Source organism: Camelus ferus, chromosome 15 (genome assembly GCF_009834535.1).
Source record: "Camelus ferus isolate YT-003-E chromosome 15, BCGSAC_Cfer_1.0, whole genome shotgun sequence".
Classification (NCBI taxonomy): Eukaryota; Metazoa; Chordata; class Mammalia; order Artiodactyla; family Camelidae; genus Camelus; species Camelus ferus.
In genome coordinates, this window is record NC_045710.1 from 10059983 (window position 1) to 10078153 (window position 18171).

At 39.4% G+C, this 18171-nt stretch overlaps 1 protein-coding gene across 2 annotated transcripts in view; it reads right to left on the reverse strand.

Annotated features, from left to right (window-relative positions):
* Nucleotides 1-18171, reverse strand: part of NBAS (NBAS subunit of NRZ tethering complex) — a 277261-nt gene that overhangs the window by 221418 nt on the left and 37672 nt on the right. For both annotated transcript variants that reach the window (XM_032497057.1, XM_032497056.1), the window contains exons 10-11: nucleotides 9826-9964; nucleotides 4977-5045 (exon numbers count right to left, since the gene is read on the reverse strand). In XM_032497057.1, coding sequence (XP_032352948.1) covers nucleotides 4977-5045; nucleotides 9826-9964 — 208 coding nt within the window. The remainder of the gene's footprint in view (nucleotides 1-4976; nucleotides 5046-9825; nucleotides 9965-18171) is intronic.

Here is an 18171-nt window from a genome sequence, read left to right on the forward strand (position 1 = left end):
GCCAAGCTACAGAAAACCACCTAAGTGGTTCGTCCAGCAGACGAATGAAGAAAATGTGACATACCTACAAACACTCACAATGGAATATTACTCAGTCTTTAACAAGAAAGAAATCATGTCATTTGCAACAACATGAACGAATCTGGAGGGCATTTTGCTAAGTGAAATAAGCCAGATCCTGAAAGACAAATACTGCATGGTAGTCACTTACAGGTAGAATCTTTAAAAAAAAAAAAAAAAAAGTCAAAAATCATAAAAACAGAGATGAAAAAAGTGGTTGCCTTTACCAGGGGCTGGGGGACGAAGGAAACAGGGAGAAGTTGGTGAAAGGGTACAAGCGCTGTTACAGGATGAATAAAGTCTGAGGATCTAATACATAACATGGTGACTACGGTTGACAATACTGCATTGTATCACTGCAATTTGTTGAAAATAGGACTTAAATGTCCTCACACATACTCACAGACACAAAAAGTAAATATGTGAAGTGATGCATATATTAATGAACTTAATGGAGGAAAATCCTTTCACAATATATGCCTACATATATCAAATTATCACATTGTACACTTCAACCTTCACTTATTAATTATACCTCAATAAAGGTGAGGAAAAAAAGAACAGTGAATATCACTGACCACCCACTTCAGTTTATCCCATGAGGTTTTAACTTCACCCAAAGGTAGCCTAGCTAGATGGTTACCTGGTAAGTTCGTAACACTGGGTAGACAGCAGGGTTAGAGGCAGAGGACTTACAAGGGCCTTCTTGCACAGTCAACCATCTGTTTACATGAGTACTGCATTTATGGCCCTTTTAATTAACCCCACTGTCAGCTCTCTTCCCATCTCAAATCTATTCCCAAAACTTTTCCAAAGATAATTTCCTCTGGCTTCCTTGCGTCCTAATGTAGCAATGTGATACTAACAAAATACTACTAAGATGAATAATGTGAACATTATTTTAATTTCCACTTCCATTTCTCATTTATATTGAATTCCCAGCTCACATGTCCATCTGATCTTGTGTCAACTGCAAACACTAATTAAAGCCTTCTACTTCTGGCAGCAATAATGAGAGTAGGAACTGTACCTTCTCTCAAACACTGCAATAAAACTTTTCAATTGTCCTTTCTAAGAGAGAGGTTTTTTTTAATGTTAAATATCAGACCTTTATACTGAGATTAGTTTAAATTGCCTCCCTTTCTTCAACTGTCTATCATCTATATAGAACAATTAAAAATGAATGATTTCCAATTTCATTATACCTTTCAAATGTACAAATTATATTAAAACGAAAGTACTGAATTCTAGTGCCCACATTCAAAATGTTCTAAATTATTACACACACTTAGAGGAAAAACAAAACTCCGCTCAATAAAAGGTGAATCTGTAACCACTGCTCTTTCAACACTCAAAAATTATTTATCGAATATTATGCAATCAATAATGCATAATAATGTTTTACACTCTGGGGAACCTGCAGTGAACAAAACAAACAAGTCCCTGCCCTCAAGGAGCTCAGCAGATATTCTAACCCACTGTACTTTTGAAGTCTGACCCCCCAAAATAAATAGAACTGTTTTCAAATCAAAAGAAAGTCATCCTCAAAAGCCTGGTTAACAACCTGAGGGGGAGAAAAAACTGAAAGTACGCAGGAAAGAAAAAAGCCTTTGGAAAAAAAGTTTTCCAAACCAATGAACTTTTAAAAAACAATTTTTTTTAACTATAAAGCTCTTAGTTTATTAAAAATGTGATTTGCCATGGGAATAAATATGTACACCAATTAAACACAAAAGAGAGCAGAGAAACAGAACTATAATACCCCCTCTGTAAATGTCTGTACTGACAGAGGGGGCATTATAGAATTAATTGGGAATGAATACAGCATTGAATAAATGATGCTAGCCATACACAGAATATTAAATTAGATTCCAACTAAACTTTGGCCACAAAAACAAATTCAATATGAAAACTTACAGGTGAAAAGCCAAACCATGAAACTTTAAGAAAACATAGGAGAACACCTTTACAACGTCAGGGTGTGGAAGAAATTCTTAAGACCTCAAAAGCCCAAGACATACAGGGAAAATTTTAAATTTAAGCTTTCTGGTGACAAAAGAAGCCCAAAAGAAAACAAGTAATTTTGATCATTAATATATTCTTTGAGAGATAAATTATGCCAGACAACCAGCAGTTGATTATTTCAAATCATGTAAATTTGGGGTATACTAAACCACAATTTAAATAGGACCCATAATTTAACTATCAGCTCTATAATTATGTATACAAAGAAAGTAACAGATCAGAACAGCAGCCACCACTATCATTTATCGGGGCCTGCAAAGTGACGATCACTGCCTTAGCTATTTTAATAATATATATTCCCTCTAATATCGTCCAATCAAGTCTTGCTACTTTATAGTCTGACAAGTGACTAGAAGAAAATGAACTAAATATTAACCACATGGTCACTATATGGGAGAGCAGATCTTGTTTAAAAAGTAGCAGTAGTTAAGAGCCAACACATTTTAAAAGAGAAATGTAATCGCTGCCAAACTTGAGTCGTACACATCATTCTTTCTGAGATGATAAGTAATTTTTAACCCGGGCTACTTTTAAGTACAACATATCTTGGCTTCTGTTTCTTCAACCGTCCAACTAAAGGTTTAGACAAGAACCAACAAGAGACAGTGAATAAACAGCACTGGGTCATGAGTCAACTCAAGACCAAACCCATCTCTGACACTAGCTAGGTAGGTGAGTTTGGGTAAGCCATTTGTCTTGAGGATTTAATGTCTTCATCAATAAAAGAGGCATTATGATGCCATGAACGCAAACTTCCTGTGAGAACATGTAAAAGGACTGTTAAGCTAGGAAGTGTTCACAACAATATGCAGTTCTTAAATAAGCTCTATGAGGTCTTTCAGCTCTAAAATTATGCTAAAAATCTATCCCCCTTAATTATTTCTGGGCTAGGAACCACTGAGTTCAAATAAGATACTCATATAACATTCAGATATTGACTGAAAGGCATTGATTTTAGAGTACTAATTTCATAAAGTCTTTTTTAAAAGTCCAAACAGTTAAGGATTCTGGTACAAGATGTCACAAAGAAAGACCAAAATATAAGGAAATTAGTTGCTTGCTTCTTCCTCCTTGGGTTCAATCACAGAGGATACTGATAAAAATAAGAAAGAGCTGAGTGCCACACAAAAGAATAACCAATAGCAGGAGTCAAAGTTACAACAATCTGGAGTTCCCAGGAGGTAAGGAAGAGAAGATGGTCATTTTATACTGAGTGAACAGAGTTACATCTGCCTATTAACATACCAAATCAACTCATCAACGAAACACTTCAGTATGTGTGAGATATGGTACAAAGGAGAGTCACGTATATCAACCCTTAAACAATTCTTGTTCTAAACGTGCTACAACTATGTTGGTCCAAATAAAATAAACATGAAACACAGAATAATAAGAGTCCACGGACCCCACCCCCAGCAGAGTGGAGAGTTCTGCGGTGTTCTCCAACACATGCCGCTCCCGGGCTGGCGCTGCCCAGCCTCTCCCTGCCTGCCTGGGGAGCGCGCCTTCGCTTCCAAATCAAGTTATCACCTCCAGATTTAAATGGCCCCTCTCTGCACCTCAAGGGCACTTCATATTACATTACAGAAGAGGTTATAAAATGTGTAACAGGGTCCTGTTTTACGGCTGCTTCCACATCCGCCTCCCCCACTACACTGAGGGCTCCCTGAGGAGGTGCACTGTATTTCGCGCGTCTGTTTACTCTCAGCTCTGACACCATGGCTAGCTCAACTTAAGTGTTTGCTGACTGACTAACAGAAAAAATAACTGTGGAAGTGCCACATAACTGCTTAATTACTGTCAAAAGAATTTTAAAAATTAAACCCTTAAAAAATTTTAAAGACAGAATAATTATTTAGATAGAATTAAAGAGAAAGGGAAAAAGGTCCAGGGAGAAAAACTAAATAATGCTCTCACCCGCTGATACACTAACAGAAAAACCAACAGACACAACACGGTCAATCAGAAACAACAAAGTGTATGGCAGGGGCCAGGTCACCTAGTCCTGCATATGTCTCTTCATCTGCTAAATGAAGACAAACTCTATGGCATAGCAGAAGAGAATGCTAACTGGAAAGCACTGTAGACATACAAGGGATTAAAATGAAAATGACTTTCTAGACATAAAGAGCAGTGTTACTGTTCAATTCTACAGGTACAATGAATGCCAAACCAGCCCAGGAGACGTGAACTAGTTGAGGTCAATGACAGAGAAATAACTAGAACTCAGAATTTTAAATACATTAAATACAAATGCAGCGAGAGAATGCTCATTATATTTCTTGAAATTTCTTTATTTCTTACTATCTCCCCTGGTTTAGTAAAGAAATTGAACAAACAGGAAAATTAGGTTGAGCCCCCTCAAAACAGGGAGGAATATGGACTGAAGAGCCCAGGTACCAAGACTCTTGTGGCAGCCGTGCAGAGACAGTGAACAGAAACAGGGCCAACGCGGCTCATTTCCTCCTGCAACATCAGTAATCTCAGATTTAGGGAAGAATCTTTTTTTTTATTTTACAACAATCAAAAGGAGTATGCTATGGACAAGGACATAAAATTCACAAAAAAAAGATAAAAGTAAGAAACTTCAAAGATATATAATGCTTCCAGGAGACTTCTTTGGGCTAAATCCCCAGACGCAAGGGGACTAGGTTTATTCTTTTTTTTTTTAATTTTCTTTATTGAGACAAGAATGATATATATATGGCAAAATACACAAATCTTCAACGAAACGCTCCATGAATTCTTATTAATGCATATACCCACATAGTATATAATTGAGAGCAAAATCAGATGAAAATCTGTAACATTCAAGGTTCATTCAACTTTGCCCTTAAAGGGACTCTGGTGAAAATGTTTGAGAAGCACAAAGTTAAGCCAATTTGTATTACCTGTTCTTGTCCCTGGCGACTGTAAAACTTGACACTTAACATCCTTAATAATCCCAGTGTCTTCGGTACCTGCAAAATAAATACACATTATACAAAAAAAACCAAAATCAATGGAATGCATTCTCATTGTATAAAGTCCTTTTATCATGAAATGAAAACTACAGCAAAGCTAGTATTTTAAGAAATGGTTGAGAAAATCATCAATAAGTATCAGAAATTTATCAGTAAGTATCAGAAATCTTGGTGAGACTCTGTTTTTGTTTTGGGGAAAAAAAATCCTTCAAATGACAAGTCTTCACAAAATTTACCCACAATCAAATGTTTTTAAAATACATACAAAAAAAACAAGTCGAGTACAATCTATGCAGATTAGAACCTGCTCTACTGAGTGGCTCTTCTCAGATGCGGCTATGCCAGGTTCCCGTTTTATCCTAGCATCTCTACGGAAAAGGCCAACACTCCCAACAGAAATTTCACTCATGAAAAAATTGCTCCTACACTTAAAAAACACCAGGAAAAAAATATCATTTAGAAACAGTTTTTGAAATAATATAGTACAAGACTATTTTTGTCTCTAGATTTAAGAAATATACTTATAAGGGCAAATACACTTACCAAAGCAAAAAATTATACTTATAGTTTTTTAGAAATGGAAAGTAAGTATTGTTTAAATTATAGAGAAAGTAAGTATTGTTAAAGTTCTTAAACTTGGAACACTAGTACGTTGCTGGTGAGAACATAAAACGGTACAGCCACTGTGGAAAACCGTCCAGTGGGTGCTCAGAAAGTTAAACAGAATTATCAAATAACCCAACAATTCCCTTCTAGGCATACACCCAAAAGAACTGAAAACAAAATGACCAGCACTGATAAAAGAATAAAACCAACCTGTCAAGATTAAAAAAAAAAAAAACTGAAAATGGGTGTGCAAATACTTGTACAATTGTTCACAGCAATACTATTCATAATAGCCAGAAAGTAGAAGCAACTCAGATGTCTTCAGGAAGAACAGATAAACAAAACGCAGTGTACTCATACAATGGAATACTACTCAGTCGTAAAAGGGAATGAAGTATTGATGCTTGCTACAATTTGGATGAACTTCAAAAATATGTTGCTAAATGAAAGAGGCCAGATATGAAATTGTATTGTATGATTCCATTTTTATGAAATTTTCAGAATAGGCAAATCCATAGGAACAGAAAGCAGACTAGCTCTGCCAGGAGCTCAGGGGAGAGGACAACAGAGAGTGATTGTTTAAGGGGTTTGGCATTTACCCTTGGGGTGAAGAAAATGTCTTGGACCTAGATAGTGGTGATGGTTGCATAACATCGTGAACGTACTAAACGCCCCTGAATTGTACACTTGAAAATGGATAATAGTCAGTTTTATGTTACTTGAATTTTATTTTAATCTAAAAAGAAAAGGCAAAGTGGAGGTCATTCTTTCGCTGAAGTTAAAAATGTTCCTACCAGAACTTCCGAATAGCTGAAGACATTACTGATGGCCTAGCTCCACATTTTCTCCAAAAACAAGAAAATACAAGAAGGGAAAAATACATCTACATGAAAAATCACACCCTCAGCTTAACCTGAAGATAGAAGCTTCAAAAAATTGTGAGCAGAAAGAGAAAAACCACCAAAACCCAGTGTCTCATCCCCACTGCTCTTGCCAGCCCCCAAGTTCGCACCCACCCTCACCCAGACCTACAACAAGGCTTGGTGGTGAGCAAAAGTGGACTGAAAAAAATCCTGCAGGGACCAGGAGACAAGTGTGGCAAGCTAGCAAAGGGGTTCAAGGTCTATCTAAAACCACTGCCAAAAATTAACAGTCCAAGAAAACCTTTCAGGAAGGAAAAAAGACCTGAATCTATATATTGAAAGAGTGGGTATATTAACCTTGAAAAATCACTCCAAGAAATATCCTAGGAAAGCAATTAGAATTCAAAGATAAAGAAAATCCTTATAGCCTCCAAACAAAATGGCCAAAAAACATACAAAGGGCAGGTAATCTGACTTACATCAACTCTTCAAATTCTACATCCGAAGCAAAACAACGATAAAATAGTGTTGTTTTTGTTTTGGTTTTTTGGGGTTTTTTGTTTTGTTTTGTTTTTTTACAGTTCAATGAAAGAATGGATAAACCAAAGATTTTATATCCAAGTAATTCTTCCTTTAAATATCCAAGCTATGGGGAAAACAATTCCTAACAATCAAGAATTTAAGACACTCTTCATCAATGAGCCCTTCTCAAAACATCTATTAAAGGATAATTTCATCCAACCAAGAACTGACTGGGAAAACTTCAACAAAAGTGAGGGTGACCATTTCAAAATATATAAATGAACAACTGTGACTAAAGAAACATGAAGATTAGAGTTGAAACTAATGTATAAAAATTGTATGTTTTGGCAAAATAGAGATAACACAATTAAAAAGGGGCGGAGAAAGGAGAGGAAAAGGGGAAAATAAAATCAACGGATTTTTGTATAAGCACTTAGTAGGAATTAAAGAATACCAATAAACTGATCAACTGCTAAAACACTGGATGGCCCTGATAACACCAGTAAGACAGTTTCAGTGAAACGGTGGAGATAAAGCCCCATTCAGGTGAATTCAAGGAGAGAATGGAAAAAAGAGGAGTTAGATCAGGTACAGATGACTCTTGAACATGTTGAAGAAAAGGAAAGAAATGGGGTGGTAGCAGGGTTTAGGAGGCTCTAAATCCTCCAAAACTGAAGGGTTTTTACAATAGGGGAAATGAACACATGCTGCATGTTGATACACCTAAGAGACAGCAAGATTAAGGATTTGGAAAAACATCTTTCAAACATCAAAAGTGTGAGATCTAGCGGACAATGGAGGAGCTGGCCTCAGCTGGGGCAAAATGCAGTTCATCCGCAATAACGAGAAAAAAGATACGGCATCCAGGTGCAGGAGTAGGCAGGTGGTGGGATCGTATGAGAATATTCTGACTACTTCTGTCTTCTCATGGAATCAGCATTTCTCGAAGAAACAGGACTTCAAAAAGCCTGTGTTCTTTCTACAACAGTATTCTATACTAAAAAAAGCAGCAGAAGCAGTAACAGAAAAGTCAGTTTTGTTCATTTTTACATGTTTTTTCCCTAAAATTTTCATCTTAAAAATAAAAACAATAATAATTAACACCATAGAACATTTTACTGTTTATCAAGTGCCTTCACATACGTTGTCAAGAGCCTAGCACGCCAGTGGGAGGCGATGATCCAGAATCCCAATCCCAGGCATCTGCCTCCTGAGCCCAGGCTCCTTCCACTAACCTGGCACCTGCCGGAGCTTACTGCCCTCATCTGTGGGCACAGCTGTATCCTCCGGTACAGTGAGCCCCTTGAGGGCTGCTACCTTTATGTTCCTGATTCCTGGAGCTGTGATCTGATGCTGAAGAAATAAATGAACAGGTAAAACTATCTCGTTTGGATGACACTGACATTCAATTGGAACTTTGGTCAATGCACATATTGAATTTTGCATGGTCTCTTTTTACAGCCTAGCAGCCTTGTGAGAGACAAGAACATATGTGTCAGCAGCATTGTTTTCGGTCAGCGGCCATCCACCTCAACACAACGGCGACCTTTAATAAACACGAAGTTCCATGAGAACAGTACCTGCCACCTGACAAGAGAACCAATCCTCTCAACCTCGAAGTTACTTTAGGGTAGGGGAAGGCTATGCAGAATGTCTGTAAGTTTAGCTGCAAGATGCATTTAAAAGGCACTCACATAATTAAAACACACTTGCTGCATTTCAAGTTTATCAAACAGCAGAGCCTTCAATTTGTAATTCATTATTTCCCCCCACTCAGTCTGTCAGTGCACAAGCAATTTTCTTTTGAGAGACTCCAATACCGAAGCTTCAGGCCAGAGAAGGAAGGGGCGTACACAGCAGAGCAGATTCCAATACTTCAGTAAGGAGCAAAGTGAAAGCACAGAGGATTCAAAGACGCCAAGGTGCAACAAGGTTTCACAGAACCTGACAGTCCTCGGTGCCTTTCCCTGTCCTGGCCCCTCTGTCACAAATACCCTTGGCTCCGCTGCACTGAAATGGCCCTTCACAGCCTGCCTACTTTCTCTCGCCTTAAGTCCTCCACACTCACCTGTTCTTTCTTTTTTCCCTCAACCTTTCATTTTGACAAATTTCATAGCTACTGAAAAGCTGAAATGATTACACAATGAAACACCAGTATACCTTCCACCTGAGTTCACCGTTCACCACACTGGCTTTATCTGTGTACCTATGTATATTCTACATGACTATTCAGGCACAAAGGAGCGCCTGGTCTGTCTAAAACAGAAGCTCAGTCACAGAATGAATACACAAATGTCTGGACAAATAATCACTCCCAACCAGAAACAAAATGGAAGCACCAAGGCAGTCAGGAACTTGAGCAGGGGCACTTCTGACCCCCCGCCAGCTGGAGGCCCAGCTAAACGTCACGGCCCTCATCAGCATCCTGACAACACCTACTTCAAAAGTCACTGAGACGTCACTGAGCATAAAGCACTCAGAACAGCTGCCAACACATAAAAAGGACTTAATCAACGTGAATGTCTAAACAGGCAAATGCAAGTAACAGGACTACTGTTAGGTTATTTGCTTTTCTGATATCTGCAAATACTGTTGCCAAAAATGAAACCCAAGTTAAATAAAACATGCTTGAGATAAATCTTATGTTTGAAAGAAGTCCTAAAACTGCACTTGCATTAAGTCACTCTCCTCATTCAAGGCAAACTGTTTCCTTCTCCGTGTCTCACGAAGGGCTGGTCTGTCTTCAAGACCCACAAGCCAAGTGACACAGCACCACTAATACTTACTGCAGGGACCCTGTCTCCGCCATTAGTGACCTGCTTATAATACGGCGATCCTGAAAGAACTCTCCAGGCCGAAAGTCCACAGCTAGCAGCTTTTGATAGGCCCACTTCAGCAGTTTCACATCCACCGACCAATAAAAGTCTAAAAAGGGGAAAGATAAAAAGTATCGACAAATTACAAACACGAACAAGACAACATCAAAACAAAGAGAGCAGAAACAGGTGTCTTCACAAGGAAAACTGAAACAAAGGTATGATGGACCAATCCTAGAAGGTTAAGTATTTAAGAGGAAACAAACAACAGAAAACCAGATGCTTTTTCAACTAGAATTTCACCTTCACTAACACAGAGGTCAAGTGTAAAACATCCCAACACCTGATGCCCAGAGGGGAACTTAGAAATGAGAGAAACTATTTTAAGGTTGGCTGCTGAGTATCTAAGAAACTTCATCCATGTCAATAAACTTTGACAAACAGAAGTGTCACCTCACACAGACATCTATGTGTTCACTACAGCAGTGCATCGGAGGCAGGGAGGATACAATTCCAGATGTTGGGAAGCATTGACAGCAGGGAACGCGGCAGCTGGACAGAACTGAACAGAAGTACCACTGCGATCAGACTGGGCAGTAGCTCAGTGGCACATGACGACCAGTTCACTTTTCCGTTTGTTCCACTTCTTCAGCACTTAGAGGCCAGTTACCAACAGGGCTAACAGCCTAACGGGTCCTGTAAGTTAAAAGACTACGTGACCACACACGAACTAAGCTGATTCAGAATGGAATCCAACAGTTATAAGTTTTAAAGTTACGTTCAGTAAATCTGGCAGGGAACCGTCTAACAGACATCACAGTCACCTAAAAGAGAAAAAAGTTTGAAAGTAAAACTTGGTATTACAGGAAACACCTGTTGTTCCCAGTTACATTAAGGCAATAGGGAAATGGGAGAAGCTACACATTTTTCAATATCTCAATAAAAAAAAAAGGAAAAAAGCCCCTCCCCGATGCTTGGGAAAGCCCCTGCTGCCTGAGAGAGAGAAAGACTTAGGACAGAGGTCTCCTCGGTCGCATCCACACAATCTGCCCCCAGCACGGACCCAAATGACAGAAAACAACATCAAGCTCCCTTGCCAGCACAATGTACATAATGCCTGCCAACACCAGGCCTCCACGGTGTCAACAAAAGGACGCACTTCATCACATGACAAATGAGTATTTACCTTTTTCAATACCATGGTCGTAGATCAATCAGAACTTTACAAATTTTTAGCCTCCACATAAAAATTTTAGTTTCTGTGCAGAAATCGAAAGGTGAAGGAAAATGACACTTCATGACACTATTTAGAGCTGGCACATCAAAAGACTGACTCGGTTTTCTGGTGATGTTAGCCAATAACTCTTCAATGTTACATAATTAAAGTAGCTCATGACGGGGCACCATGAGCTCCCAACACTGCCCTTCAGGACCTTTGCAGACGGGTACGTCCACAGGCAGTCCAAAAGGGCTCGGCACATTAGTGCAAAATGCAACACCTGCCCTCTGCTAACGCTGCTTACCTCGTGGGGAAGGCAGAATAATGGCTCCCCAAAAATATCCATGTCCTGATCCCTAGAACTTGTGACCACGTTATATTCCATGGATTTAAGGTTGTTAATCAAACGACCTTAAAACAGGGAGATTATCCTGGATTATCCAGGTGGCTCAAAGAACCACCAGGGTCGTTAGAAGTGGAGGAGGGAAGCATGAATGTCAGTGTCAGAGCCCTGTGACATGAGAAAGGCCTGCCCAGTGACACTGCCTTTGAAGACAGAAGGGGCCACGAGCCAGGGAAGCCAGGCTGCTCTAGAAGCTGGAAACAGCAAGAAAACACTGTCCCCCAGGGCCTCCAGAAAGGACGCACCTGCTGACACCTTGACTTGAGCTCAGTGAGACCCATTCCGACTTCTCACCTCGAGAACTTCAAGATGACAAACTTGTTCTAAGCCACTGAATTGGTGGTAATCTGTCAGAGCAACCACAGAAAGCTAACACACACTGTGTTCCTTTCCCAGCCCTGGATTTCGGACGACCTGCCAGACTAATTCCACCAACTGCTGATCTGACCAACTTTCTAACATCCTTTTTTTTCCCCCTGGTTTTATTGGATATAACTGACATACAGCACTGTCTAAGTTAAGGTTTCCAGCATAATAATCTCTTCTTCTATACAGTTTGTTTTTGAGGCATAAATGACCTACTATGCGGTTCCTGTTCCAAACTAGGCTAACAATAAAAACCCGACAATAATTTTTAAAAACCGGATGTCTACATATACTCTCGGTCATAAAACTTTCCAAACGGCATAAAATCCTTCTAGATTTAGCCAGAGAGCTTAGGCCAGTTCACAGTCTCAAAAGTCATTAAGTATACTTCAATTAAAAAAAAAATCATAGCTAAACAACAAGGACCTACTGTAGAGCACAGGGAACTATATTCAAATCTTTTAAGAATCTATAATGGAAAAGAATCTGAAAAAGAATATATGTAAGTATAAATGAATCACCTTACTGCACACCCGAAACTAACACAGCATTGCACATCAACCATACCTGAATTTAAAAAATTTTTATATACCAAAAAAATTCATAAAATATTGTAACTGTGCTTTATTCACAAACACAACTTGAGCCTTCACTCAAAGCCTTTTTCCTACTGCTTTTATATACCGTCTAACAAGTTTTCATCACAGCAGATTAGAAACAACAAACTTTGAGAAGATGGCTTGAAGCAACCTGCTGGGCTATTTCGACCCTAGGCCAGTCCTCAAAGCTAACACAGAATTAATCCTGTTCACCAGGGCAAAAGAGATCTGAGCCCAAAGTCAAGTTAGCAGGACAAGTGTTACTTGCCTATAGCAATCATTCTGTTCAAATGATTCTTTTACTCTAAAATAATTTCTCCCAAAAAAGTTTATCTTTACACAAGATAAAATCATATTATTCCTCTGGCTCTAACTACCAGTTTAAAGAAAATACAGTTGAAAAGAGAAAAACAGTTCAAACAATACAACAAAGATGCCATCTAAATAATGGGAAATCGAAAAAAATCTAGACAATAGGAAACTACAGAATCAATGATGTGGCTTCCTCAGAACACACAACGTGTTCTCTCTCTCTCTCTCCCTCTCCCCTCTTCGTCCCTCTGAGTAAAAGATGGAGAAAGGAGGAGAGAATGGAGTACAGATCAACCAGTTAAGAGGGAACACAGTCTGGAAACTTGAAGATCCTGACATATTATTATTAGTGATGTTCATATACGATAATGGTCTCATGTTTATGTTTTTCAGAGTCCTTATTTTTTAGAAATACATGCTGAGATATTCAGATGAAATTACATGCTGTCCAGGATTTGCTTCACAATACTCTGGGCACAGGAGGGGAGGAACAGCTGAGGCTAGAGATTAAATGAGCTTGGCCGTGAGCTGACTGTCAACCGAAAGGCAGGCACGGAGGAGTCAGTATACTCTTCTGTGAACATGCTTCAAATATTCCAGTAAGGAGCTTTTTATTCAAAAGTCAATTTGTTTGGAAAAACCCCTCTGAATAAACAGAAACAAAACAGCTAATTTTGAATATCTACATTTCTGAATTTAGTCATAGCATTTTCTCAAACAGAAAACATGTGATTCTCATAAAACATATCTTTAAAAATCAGAAGCCTATCGTTATAATAAAAACAAAACACTGCTGGAGAATTCAACAAATCCCTAAAAGGCCAGGATACAGCAGATCCTAATAAGCGAAATAATTTTCCTCTACTCAATGTGCAACACTGAGCATATGTAACCATATCTATATTTATAGCAACCACTTAATTCTTTCTCAAGGGGTTGAGCATTACTAGTTAATCTGCACGACTATGTCATAGAGAGGACAGATGTCATTATCTAATTTTCAGATTAAAAAATATATGTATAAGACTTTACACTGCCTGATTACTGAAGAAGAGCTAATTGAGAGTTCAGATTCTTCTTATCTCCTGGCCTTGATCCCAGAAGACACTTCCTCCCTGTGAAGTCTGAGAAACACGGCCACGCATAGATCAAACTGGCTACGACAAGATAAGCTCCATTAAAAATAAGAGATTCAGTAACTGCTTCTAAAACAGCCTTTCCTCCATCCATGCCAGACTGAGGAGTAAGTGGAGAAGATGCAGACTGATGGAACCAATCACGTGCTGTTCCCACCAGACGGTATGGCAGCTTCAGGACAGGGATGCCCCAGCGACAAGAACGCCCGTGTGTTCACCGAGACAAGCAGACCTGTGCGCGTAGGTGTGTTTACAGGGAGGGGAACTGAGATGACTTCATCAACGTGTTCACAAAACAGGTAACCAGCAGCTACTGTGTGCCAGGCAACGTGCAGGCACTGAGTAGACGGAGATGAACAAGGTATTCTCTCGGCATTCAAAAGGCTTGCTCTCTGATTGAGGGCACATGGAAAGAAGACAAGCCCAGAGCCCAGGAGTAAATGGTTCAGAAGGAAAACCACCACAGCTGGAGACGACAACCCCGCCCATGCCCACCCAAGGGCCGTCTCTGTCGTACCCGCCAAGGGGCGTCAGCCCCGATTCAAGGTGTTAACTTGGTCCACCACTTTACTGCTTTACACGACTCAGTGCTGACTGGGGCGCATCTACAAGTGATTAAGGGGGAAAAGGCAGCTTAGCAGTGATGCCTGGCCTAGTAAATAAACCTTCTCCATCACGATCACAGTGTTAGAAGTAGGCTTCCCAGGCAACACCAGCCAGAGCGAAGTGAAACCATGCAACTGAGATGCAGACAGTCAATGGGAAAGAGCGCAGTCTGAGGCCCAGCACAGGATACACAACAAATGCTCAGTGAGCGACTGAGTGAATTTAAATCTCCAACTTTCTCCTCAGGTAGCACGGAGAGAAAGGTGCGACAGACACCACCTTCCCCTTGCCTGCCCTCATTCTCACTAGGTTTCAGCAGTAAGACATGAGAAGATGAGGCAGGGAGAAGGGAGGGAAACAGGGATGAGGAGTCACCAACTGACAAACAGGGCACCCGGCCGTGCTAAGGGGAGAATCTGGTAAAGAGAAGCATCAGGGTGAGAATTTCAAAATGTTCCTGAAAGACATTAAGAGTTATAAATAAAGACAGATGTACCATGCTTTTTGACAGACTCTCAATAACTTGAAGAAGCCAATTCTTCTTAATTAATCTATAAACTGAATGAAATTTCAAACAAAATCCCAACAGAACTTCTTATGGGACGGAACACACTGATGTGACAGAACTAAACAAATATGAAGTTCACACGCAAGGGCAGAGCTCTAAAGAGGTCCAACTCAACTCACACTTGACAAAGGATAATCTACTCCTTTGTAACTTGTGCTTTGTGCATCTTGACCTGTTAAAAACTTTCCTATCTCACTGTCAAGACATTTTCCTTCAAATTTGACCATGTTAAAATCTAAAACTTCTATTTGTGAAGTAAAAAAAAAAAATCATATACCAGGAGATGTTATTTATAACATATAAAAACTAACAGAGCATATGGTTTAGCGACAAAATCTATAAAGATCTCCTACAACCAGCCCAAAAGAAAAATGGACAAAGAATAAGCCAGTCACAAAACGAAAAACACAAAAGCCAATAATATAGATTAAAGCAACACAGATTTATACCAACCACCCTCCAGAAAGTTTAAGGACACAGTAACTCTTATAAAGTACTAGTGAGACTGGAGCCATCATTTTAGAGACTGAAATGACAACATCTAACAAATGCACACCCAAAACAACCCCCCAAATTCTGTTCTAAGGAAACTCTAGGGAAATTCTTGCACAGGTATATTTATCTCTTGATAAATGCAGCACTATTTATAATGCAGAAAAATTAAAATATTTTAAATGTTTAAAAGGGACAGATAAATAAATTCAATAAATTGTTCAGGGAAACATATACAGTGTAGTGAGAACGAATATAAAAACACACATTGGAAAGTCACACACCAAAATCATGTGAACAGGTGCCTCTAGAAAGGGGAAGTGAGATAAAGGGATGGAAGCAGGAAATTTTGTTTGTACTATGGTCTCTCTCTTATTTACATGTTTGCGTGTATCTACATACACACACACACACACACACACACACCCTTAAGTGAAAAACAACCTTAATGTTTGTTAATAATGAGTAGTAGGCACTTAGGTGTTATGTCATTCCCGATACTCTTCTCTCTTTTTTTAACTTAAGGAGGAATGTCAAGATACAGTATCCCTTGTCTGAGTCTATTTCCGGTTTGTATACAGTTCACAGACAGACAGAAAACAAACCACAGTTACCCAAGGGAAAAGGAGCTGGGAGGGATAAATTAGGAGCTTGGGTTAACATATACACACTACTGTATATAAAACAGACAAACAGCAAGTACCTACTGTGTAGCACAGGGAATAATATTCAATGTCTTATAATAACCTATAATAGAAAAGAATCTGAAAAAGAGTATATATATACATATATATATGTATATATATGTATATGTATAACTGAATCACTCTGCTATACACCTGAAACTAACAACATTGTAAATCAACTATACTTCAATAAAAATTTTTAAAAGATATAGTATCTCAAATTATGTACATAAATTTGTCCACTTAATGAAGTCCAGGAGAAAAATTCAGTGAATTGGTTTCATCTTTTAGCATCAACCCACAAGTCTAGTGAAATACTGAAAATGAAATTAGCATATCATTTGCTTTGTGACATTTTGAAGGTGTTTATAAGTTAATAGTTATATCTAGAGCATTCTGTAATTTACTACTGAAAGGACTGTTAGATTTTTGCAAAAATTAAGACCACAAACAGACAATACTGTAGAAAATAATTTATAACATCAATGTTATTTTATGCTGCAGTAAGTTCCTCCACCCAGAACAGTTACACACAGTGGTAACCATAACCTTCTTAAACACACAGAGCATTGGGCTCTTAAGTACTTACTTTAAGAATCACATTTTGAGGCAAGTAATTGTTTTTAAATTATTCTACAAAGATATAAAGCAATACAGAATTTCTAGTGTACAAATTAAATTCTGAAGACTAAAGCATATGATGTGTAGGAATTAAAATTTAACTTCTCCTTAACAAAAACACAAGAGAGAGAACAAGAAAGAGATTAACTTTCTCAATAATCTTCAACCTCAGAATTGTGTGGAAAATAAGAGAACCGTGGGCCTAGGAGTCAGAGGTATCAGGGTCACGTACCTCTGCAACAAAGTAACCATGTATTAGTTTCCTTCACCATCAATATTTATAAACACAAATGTTCGCTAAGCAGTGAGGAAATGTATGAGGCAGGCAAAAGCCTGCTTACTAAACCACTTCTCATTCTCAGATTCACCGGCAGCGTCGTGGCGAGCCCTCCCAGGGCATCAGTACCGACCACGGTGCGAGGCTGGGGGGCACAGCGCTCTGTCCCTCCCTCCTTTCTCAGATGGCTGTGGACACACACTCAGACATGGGAATGATGATGGCACCGTCCACTCCAGGGGAAAGGACAAGCCAGCACAGACCACTCCTGCAGGGACCTCCTCAGTGACCCTCGAGTTAGGTAGAAAAACAGCCTAAGGGATACATTAACTGCATGGAGGAAGGGGTCAAGCAAGGCTTCACAGGGTAACATGAGAGAAGTGTTTATTCTTTAAACAACTTCCCAGAAGGAGACAGGGATCAGGTAAAGAGCCTTCTCGGCCAAGGGGACAGGACGTACCAGAGCACGGAGAAGAGTCTGTAAGTGGTGCGCTGGGAGAGTGACAGAAGACGCAGCGAGTGCTCCCAGCCTATAAAAGGCAAGCAGGAACAGCAGGACAGAAAGTTCCAAGGGGTCCTTAACAACACGAAACGGTTTATCGTGCTCACTTCCCAGCCACATATCACTATCCACCTTCTAAACTGTAAGTTATTGCCTCCGTCACTAAATGCTAAGCCACCTGGACACAGAGACTGTCTGTACCCTTCACAGCACTGACCACAGCTGTTTCACCCCAGAACCATCTAGCTGCGCACTATGTGCAAAGAACTACAGGGACACGAAGATAAATAAGACACAGTCCTTGTCCTTGGTTTAACCTCTCCCGCTTCAATTTTCCCCCCTGAGAAATGAAGGGGCTGAGCCAAATGATGGATGAAACTCTTTTCCAGCTCTGACACTCAAAGAGTCTAAAACTCAAAGCAGGATGGAGGTATCAGACAATAAACATAAACTGTAAGTGACGGAGCCAAAAAACAAAAGGAGTAAATTAAACGAGCGAGAGTAAAGGCTGAGGCCAGAGCAGAACAAG